Consider the following 8,894-nt stretch of genomic DNA (forward strand, 5'->3'; position numbering starts at 1 on the left):
TCCATCTCTGTGAGATCACAGAGCAGAACAAAAAAACTGGAAAAGGAAAAAAGTAAGAAAGTGGATATAGATCAAATGCGTGTTCAAACAAACTCAACTGGCGTCAGCCTCGGTGTACAATAAAGAACAATGTCGCCTAGGCAACACTGGCTCCCTCCTATTTGCCCTTTGGTGCTTTTTTGTTCCCCCCGTTTGTTTCACAGTATGTTCTTGAGATGAAATTGTGCTTTATGAGAAATTAAACAGAAGGCTCCTTTTTGATTGGTACATTTTAAATCATAAAGTCACAATGACAGACTACAATCTGAGAACGTGTCGTGTGTTTGGAGAAAAAGAGCAAAACCGATGCAACACGGATATGAAACGGACTCAAGGACAAGGAAATATCCAGATATGATATCCAGGCTGTTTTTAGGTTGTTGTAAGAACATTTTCAAGAAATCTTTGGTCCTTCACCTCATATTTGTCTTCTTTTTTTTCTCATGAGAGATTTTAAGGCTGCTCAAAAGACCGAGGCCCCATCGAGATTTTGCTTTTTTTTTTAAAATCAAAAAAATGAACAAAGAAATAGGTACATTTTCCACACTTAACTTTTTCCTTATTTGATTTATGACTGTACTGTATATTAAACTGTGGGAAAAGATAATAAACTACTGATGAAATCAGGGTCTTTCTTTTCTCCACTGCTCCTTTACAAGACAAAAATTTAAAAATTCAGTATTGTAGATCATATATTTATATGCCAGTCTTTTATTTTTATGAGAGATACAATATTAAAATTATAAAATAAAATGTTTCTGAAATAAGGAAAACTATATCTCTTAAGCTGTTGCCACTTTAAAGGGAGGTGTTATAAAATCTGTAATACAAATTTGCGATTCTTACATTAAAGCAGTGGATCGAAGGCTGTACATAAGCAAGTGCATGGAAGTCGGCTCTTCGTCTGCCTGTCAGGCCCTCAGCAGGGCCTCCACAGAGAAAGGCAGCGGCTTCACAGCGGGGGTCTTCGCTGAGCTGCCATGAGGGCCCTTCACAGAGTCTGCACGAGGACCGGCCTGTGGGGGGGGGGAGTGAGCGTTCCAGCCTTTAGCTGCCAGAGGTCTGGGATCACAAGTCCTGCTGGGTGCACCCATGTCTGGCTCACTCAGGACATCCTGATCTGATCCCGAAATAGAGAGTGTGGTTGTTGAAGAGCTATCCGAGTCCATTATTTCTGTTGGTTGTGAAGGGGATTTGGCACGGACAACGCATGACCCGGCGCTGTCATCATTTCTGAGTCTTTGTTGAGGTGGGACAGGTATTAGCTCTGGCTGGCTTTTCCTCCCACAACCTTTCCAACTGTTCCGCACCTCCTCGTCCTCCGCGTGTTGCTCTGAGCTTTGGCGAAATAAAAAGTCATTACCGTCACCTCCTGCTGAGGACCTGCTCTTTAGGTAGAAGAACTCATAAAACTGGAGGCCACACTCGTAAAGAGGTTTATATTTATATACAGGCACACAGCTAGCTGTCCCTGCAGAGGAAGGGTCTTTGCTGGGAGGGCAGCAGTGGAGGCCGGGGGAGATGTGCAGAGGTGCAGGATGAAACATGGGGATGAGAGCCGAGGGCGGGAAAGGAACGTCACTCTGCAGCTCCCTCTGTCTCAGCTCCCGCTGCAGCATCACGTTCTCCAGCTCCTTGTCGGCGAAGGCGCGCCTCTTCCTCATGCGCGCGCTGATGGACGGGCACGGGAAGTGCGCCTGGTCGCGCTGCGGCTGCTTCGACCAGCAGGACGCGTCGACCTCTGGATGCACGGCCGGTTTCAACCCTGAACATGGGAGCAAGGCCACACACTCATTTATGTAATCACTTTATGCACAATAAAGTTGTTCCAGCCACTTAATTGCTGAGTTTATGTTTGAACGCTTAGCTGTTTATTATTTTAATTATGCAGTTGGTTAGTTGTGTCATTTTCGCTTTGCTGAGGGCACAGAGAGACTGAGAGGACGATAAAAAAGACAAAGTATGACTTGACTGCGAGCCAGCAAGAATTAATAAACAAAATGATGGCCTAGAGTTGCAAAGTAGAGAAGCTAAAATATGGAGTTTAAATAAATAAATGAAGTGTGTCTGTTAATGTCCAATTTGCAGCGAGGACAACTGGACAAATGCAGTCGCAGTTACAAAGTTACTCAAACGTTCATGTTCCCTGGTGAGGATACATGTTCATGAATTTATTTAAATGCATTGTGAGTTGTAATGTACAACTTAGCGACAGACTACTATTCCTCACAATAAAAGAAGAAAGAAAGGAAAAAAAGAAAGAAAGAAGAAAATCTGAAACCCAGTTTTTACAGAACTTGAATAAAAAAAACGGTTATAGCTACAGTTAAGATAAATCTGCAGGAAACCTGCATCGTCTTTAAGTGTAATACATAAACATATAAAATATCAAATGAATTTTATGTATAAAAAGAGTTACTACTACTACTACTACTACTACTACTGTCATTTAGCAGGCGCTTTTATCCGAAGCGACTTACATCTGAGAGAACAAGCAAGCAAGAAATCACATAGGAGTTACATCTTAAATGTGAACATGCATAATATGTAGTTTGGTATATAAACCTGGGAGTAATCCCAACTACCATCAAGAGATTCAAAGCACAAAAACACAGCGAAAGCCATAAAACCAATTCGTCTTGAGTGATCTTTTATCAAATGAAAAAGAGGTACCGAAAAAGTCATGGGTGAAAAAGAGGGATGTTAATAAGAAAGAGGATGTTAATTAAAGTTTACCCTGCAGGATGCTCTTCGCCACGATGCTTGACTCGGCTGCTCTGGTGTAACCCAGATACGATGTTTTCCTCAACGGAGCTGCACACTTGACCCCCCTTTTGCTCTGAGAGAAACATGTGAATAGGAATTAGACGTCTGGCCGTGATTGTATTATGCAGAGACCCTCCTCAAGGGTAATTAAAAGTGATTAATACATATGTAAGACACAGGTAGAGAGAATGTCTGGGGCTGAAATATGAAAGAAAGACAGATATTTAGTACTTGCTAAAAATGTATGATATTTTATTTAAAGAGGCACTTAACTGGCATAGTGATAAATATATAATGAAGACTAAATATATATTTCAGTAATTATGTACTACTAATTTTTGCTCTGAGTAAGAACTTTAGACTGATTTATCTTACAAATCACTGTAATACTAGAACAGAATCTGAATAAAGTTAGTCATGTTTAACAGTATATATAACTTTCTTACATCTTTTGAAAATATCATTAGTTCAAGTTTGCTTTATTCTCTTAGAGTGTTTTATTTTCCCCCAAATTCACTCTTGTGGCAAAGATCTTAAACAGATTAAAGTAAACAGAAGAAGCTCATCCAAGTCATCAGAAAATCAACATTAAGAATACTACACACATTGCAGCAAATTTATGTTGGATTGGAGATTTAAAAAAATAAATAAATAAAAAAATAGATTATAATAGTATACTATAAAAAGTATCAGTTTCACACAAGATCTGCCTTAAAAAAAGAGAAAGAAAAGCTTGTTTTGAAGTCTCCAAAAAGAACATTTTGTAAAGACCAATTGGGAGAACGTTAGAAAATAATGTGTTTAAAATATGTAATGTAGTATTCAGTTGTTGTGGTTTGTTGGTTGCTGGGTTTTTTTAAATTCCACAACGTTTTTATTTCCCTCTTGTGTGTAATTGCTTCATAAGCAAACCCGGAGCCCCCTCTCCCCCGTCTACTACGGACTGCCCCCCCATCCCTCTCTACGTTACATTAACGTAAAGACTCCAATCCTGACCTTATGCGTTACATTAACGCACATCCTAGGTCAACTTTGCACAGACTCATATCCGGCACTTTAAAACCTCATGTTGTACATTTTCTCTTTTCATTATATATTTGCTCTTTGTACTGCACCAATAACCACAACAAATTCCTTGTGTGTCTAACAAACTTGGCAATAAACTTATTTCTGATTCTGATTCTGATAATAATCATCCAGTGAAGGAGGGTGTTTCACCCATCTGCAGGTTCTGGTTTGTTTTTCCCTCCACTGACCTGGGCCTGCAGGTTATGGTTTGTGTGTGTTTGTGTGGTGTTTGTGTGGTGTTCAGAGGTGTCAAGTAACAAAGTACAAATACTTTGTTACCTTACTTAAGTAGACGTTTTGGTTATCTATACTTCACTGGAGTAATTATTTTTCAGACGACTTTTTACTTTTACTCCAAGCATTTTAATGCAATTATCTGTACTTTTTACTCCTTACATTTTAAAAACAGCCTCGTTACTCTATTTAATTTCGGCCTTTAAACAAAAACTACCCAGTTAAATTGCTCCATCCGGATAGAGTGAATTTGGTTGTGGTTGTGGCACGGATGTTCTTGTCCAGTTTTGTTCTTACATCCGGCGTTGCCCTCAGATTCCTGCAACTAAACTTGGATGTACATTCCAATAAAGGTTAGGATAAATGATAACATGCCTCTGAAGTTTGACTTTTTTCACCATTACAATACTTATAGGCAACTAGTCATCATATCTCCTGCTCTCTGAAACACATGTTAATGCTCAATAGTACACATATATGGTTCTTTAATATATTTGCATTGTACTAAGATGCATTCATTTTCAATGGCTTTTGTCCTTAAGGCCTTTTTCCCCCTTACATTACTTTTACTTTTATACTTTAAATAGTTTTGAAACCAGTACTTGTATACTTTTACTTGAGTAAAAAACTTGAGTTGATACTTCAACTTCTACAGGAGTATTTTTAAACCCTAGTATCTATACTTCTACCTGAGTAATGAATACTTTTGACAGCTCTGGTGGTGTTTGTGTGGCGTTTGTGTGGTGTTTGTTGAGTTTTCCCCCTCCACTGACCTGTCCTCTCCTCAGCTCGGCCGCCTGCTGCCGCCGCAGCGCCACCTGCGCGGCCATGACGCGCTGCCGCTCCAGCACCAGCAGGCAGCAGGCGCAGCGGCAGTCCCGCCAGCGGCACAGGCGCTTGTGGCCCTTCAGGCACGAAACCACGCCGTGGTTCCGACAGCGGGCGCATTTGGGGCTCCGGGTCATCTTGTGCGGTCCTGAGTGAGGGCCGTGCGCCTCTGAACACGGGGCCGCGGCTCTATTCTCTGCTGCGTCCTCTGCTGCGCATCCGCCGGGACTGATCACGTCCAAGGAAGATCCTTTACACGTTAGTGCATCATGTTTTGGTGCGGTCTCCAGCTGCAGGCCTTCTAGCTGAGTGGACATCTACGGCAGCGAAATCCCACTTTTAATCCGTGTTGCAGTGCGTTATTGACACTTGTAGATTGCATTTAACTTAAATGGATTCAGTTAAAGCTATATGAGCTCTATATGGATGAAATATTAATATGAAACTGCTTCAGCCATCTATAAAGTAAAGGAAGAACATTGAATCGCTTTCTTCTATATCTATATCTATAAAATGAGCCGAGGCAATAAGGGTGTGAATGTGAGAAGTGGGTGTTACTAACCTACATGCGCTGATGTGTCCTGCAGCAGCCCTCTCTGCAGCAGCTTGTGTGTTTTCAGGGTGGAAACTTTGTGCCTGTGTGTCTGCCGCCAGACGTTTGAAATACTGCGCCTGTCTGTCTCAGCTGCTCTCTGTTTCCAAGAAGAAGCGGGTGGCAGATCGGGCCACAATGCCGGGCTCCTGGCGCAAAGATCTGGGGGGAAACCCGTTTACAGCAAAAACAACTCCCTCCCCCTGGAACCCCCCACCCATCATCCCACCCAGCCGTGTACCTGAGCGGCCCTGCCCACCTCCCGAGCTGTTCTCATCTTTCAGTGCCTAAAACGCACATCCACCTTACTGGCAAGCAGGGGCGTCAATTGGGTATGGCAAGGTATGGCAGCCGCCACACCTTTGCTTCAAGGGTTAAATGTAAATGTTTGTTTTTTTTAATATATTTATGGAATAACTTCAAATGCAAATAAGAACAACATGATCGATTTCACTAGTTATTATACACTGCAAAAATTCAAAATCTTAACAAGAATATTTGTCTTATTTCTAGTTAAAATGTCTAATTTTTAGTCTCTTTTTTAAAAGATCTCATTACATTTAAGACAAGACTCAAAAACAACCATTTTCACCTGTTTCAAGTAGATTTTCACTTAAAATAAGTAGAAAAATCTGCCAATGGAACAAGATTGTTTTGCTTGCAATGAGAAGATAAATCTTGTTCCACTGGCAGATTTTTCTACTTATTTAAAGTGAAAATTTACTTGAAACAGGTGAAAATGGTCGAATAACAAGTTATTTTTCTGGTAATGACTCTTGTTTTAAGTGTAATGAGATTTTTGGACTAAAAATGAGACATTTTAACTAGAAATAAGACAAATATTCCTGGTAAGATTTTGAGTTTTTGCAGTGAGCGAGACTGCATTTGAAAAAGTTCCAATTTTCTTGACCACACAGATAAGCTCCATTGCAGACTTCTGCTGGACGTGTTGATTGATACTGTAGTTAAGTTCTGTGACTCGTAACCTTGCCATACCTTAGCTTCGACTGAATTGACACTACTGTTGGCAAGGGACCTCATTTGCACTAAGAGAAAATTGTTGTTTTCATAAGCACTTAATCAAAGCAAAGAAAGCAAACAAGGTTTGGGCAACACATCAAAACAATAAGGATCATGAGGATGAAATAGGGAGAAAGGGGGAGGCAGGAGACTCCATAGGAAAAGCGTGGTGGTGATGCGACCCCGGGGCGCGTGTGTGAGCTACAATCTGTTGACTTATACAAATGGACCAATTACGCACCAGCCTTAGGGAGAGTATTTTCATAAGCAGTCATGCTCATGTTTATTAACTCATTCACCATTTCTGAACCGAAAAACCAATATTCCTCAAAGTTCCAAGACATAAATGTGAGTTACGTGCGATCTCTGACCTGGGCCTTTTTAAATCTAAAATGAAAACTTATTTATTCAGGGTGCTTTTAATACCCAGCTCTTGATGTTTTATATGTTCATATGTTTTATTCTTGTTTTATTTTGCTGATTGTATGTTTATTATGTAAAGCACTTTGGTTCACCTGTACTGTAGGTCGATGTAAGGTGCTATATAAATAAAGTACATTTACATTTACATAAATGTTCCCATTCAGGAAACATGATTCAGATGAGTGGTTTAACGCTGGTACTGTCTGACAATGAACCGGTTTTACTCTCAATTCTTCTATAATAAGGTCTAAGTCTAAGTCACGTGTGGAGTGGCTTTCACACATCAGCAGCAACTCTCAGTGCTGGAAACATAAGGTCCAAAGAAAGATGGTATGAAAAGTGCGCTCCCTACTGGATGCATCCTGTAATTACAGCTGGGGTAAATTCTCCCCACGGAGGAGCCAGTAACAAATTTTTCTTCATTTCCAATTTCTCTACAGAAGGCTGTAGAAGGAAACGACAAATGTCCCCAAACTGTAATCTGGTGGCCTCATAAAGGGGCTGGAGAAATAACCCTGATCTTTTGCAAGGGATCTTTCATATTCAGATGTTTCTTCACTGCAGCTGTTACAAGCTTAGCTTGTCTTAGTCATGGTTAATATGCTGAAAGACTATAAATGAACAGCATTGTTTGGTGAAAGGGAAACTCTTTCTGAGGTCTGGAAATGCAGCATTGAGTTGTTGAGCTTCTAACACAGAACAACACACAAGTCCTCTGGGTGGTGATGGATCCATGTGCTTGCTCTCTGGGACTGGTACTCACCAAGAATTAGGAAGTATGATGACAGCACCATCAACGATTTCACATCCCCTACAGAGATAATCTTCTTCAGCTCCTCTCCTCTGGTCAGTATCAATGAACTTTATTCACAAAGCTTTAAGGGCCATGCACAGCTTCTTTCCAATCAATCTGATCAGAAGCTTATCCATCTATATGCCATCTTCACATATGCATCTGCTGATCATGACTGCATGTGATCCACATCAGTGTGCTGCACTACTGCATCACTACTGTTTAATTACATATTTTTTATTTAATCTGCACTTGTTTAAACATCTCAGAGTCTGTGCATAATTGTCTGCTTTTATATTATTATAGTTAAATGTTTTGCTGCATCTGTGCTAACTAGGGTCACTATTGGCTGGAGACAGATTCCTTGTATTTTTCTGGGCATATTCAACTAATAAATCTCATTTGGATTATATTTCTGATTCTGATTTTAAAAGCCAAAACCTGATATTTCACAAATTTCACACAAATGCAGGATAGAACAGGAGAAACTCACGATCAGCATCTCTTTTGTAAGTCAGAACTTTAGCCCATGTCAAAATTAGTCAATTTTTTACATTAAGTACTAGTGAGTTTACTCTTATAATCAATTTTGACAGTAATTTAAGATGCAGTGCTCATTTTTATAAGTGTCAGTGCACGTACCTTATTATTATCATGATTGCTGTTATTAACCATAATTATTTGCATTTAAACTGATTTTATGAACATTACTAATTTATTTTTTTGGAGTTTTGCTCCAACAGTTTATGTTAGGTTGCAGATACACTGCACTGAAAATGATTATCAGGATCTTCTTAAAAAACAGATTTTTAGTGTTCTGAAAAGATAGAAAGGGATACGTCTGGTATTTATGAGTAAATAAAATCAGCGGGAACACTGTTAAAGCTGCAATCAGGAGGTATAGACTATACAATAATCACAGCAGTGCATTTTCCATAAAAAAGAAGGCGATACATACAGCACAAAAAGACATTTTGACATCACTTTGCATCAGGATGTGACTCTAAGAGGGGATGTTTTGGTGGAGTGAGCTCTGTGAAAACAAGAATCAAATCAAACTGATGAAGGTCATTAAAACATACCTGAAGAGTTCTGGGAAAACATATTTCAGACAGATGATGGAATAATCAT

The 8,894-nt window shown here is 39.8% G+C and overlaps 1 protein-coding gene across 2 annotated transcripts; it reads right to left on the reverse strand.

Moving 5' to 3' along the window:
* Positions 1-584: 584 nt before the first annotated feature.
* dmrt2b (doublesex and mab-3 related transcription factor 2b) lies at positions 585-5,691 on the reverse strand. Of its 2 annotated transcripts, none has more exons than XM_061737238.1 (4): positions 5,502-5,691; positions 4,881-5,252; positions 2,776-2,878; positions 585-1,804 (listed from the first exon to the last, which is right to left on the reverse strand). In XM_061737238.1, exons 2-4 carry the CDS (start codon positions 5,250-5,252, stop codon positions 951-953), a joined length of 1,329 nt encoding a protein of 442 aa, XP_061593222.1. In that variant the 5' UTR covers positions 5,502-5,691; the 3' UTR covers positions 585-950. The 2 variants fall into 2 exon arrangements, with proteins under 2 accessions (XP_061593222.1, XP_061593221.1); XM_061737237.1 differs by having other exon boundaries at positions 5,498-5,691.
* Positions 5,692-8,894: the final 3,203 nt, after the last annotated feature.

The sequence above is a fragment of the Cololabis saira genome, chromosome 13 (genome assembly GCF_033807715.1).
Source record: "Cololabis saira isolate AMF1-May2022 chromosome 13, fColSai1.1, whole genome shotgun sequence".
Taxonomy (NCBI): Eukaryota; Metazoa; Chordata; class Actinopteri; order Beloniformes; family Belonidae; genus Cololabis; species Cololabis saira.

Excerpts from the sequence above, each read along its gene's own strand:
- dmrt2b (XM_061737238.1), bottom strand. The coding sequence starts at position 5,252 with ATGTCCACTCAGCTAGAAGGCCTGCAGCTGGAGACCGCACCAAAACAT. Across the intron at positions 2,879-4,880 it reads CCGAGCTGAGGAGAGGACAG|AGCAAAAGGGGGGTCAAGTG; the intron begins GTCAGTGGAGGG and ends TGTTTCTCTCAG. Across the intron at positions 1,805-2,775 it reads GGCGAAGAGCATCCTGCAGG|GGTTGAAACCGGCCGTGCAT; the intron begins GTAAACTTTAAT and ends TCCCATGTTCAG.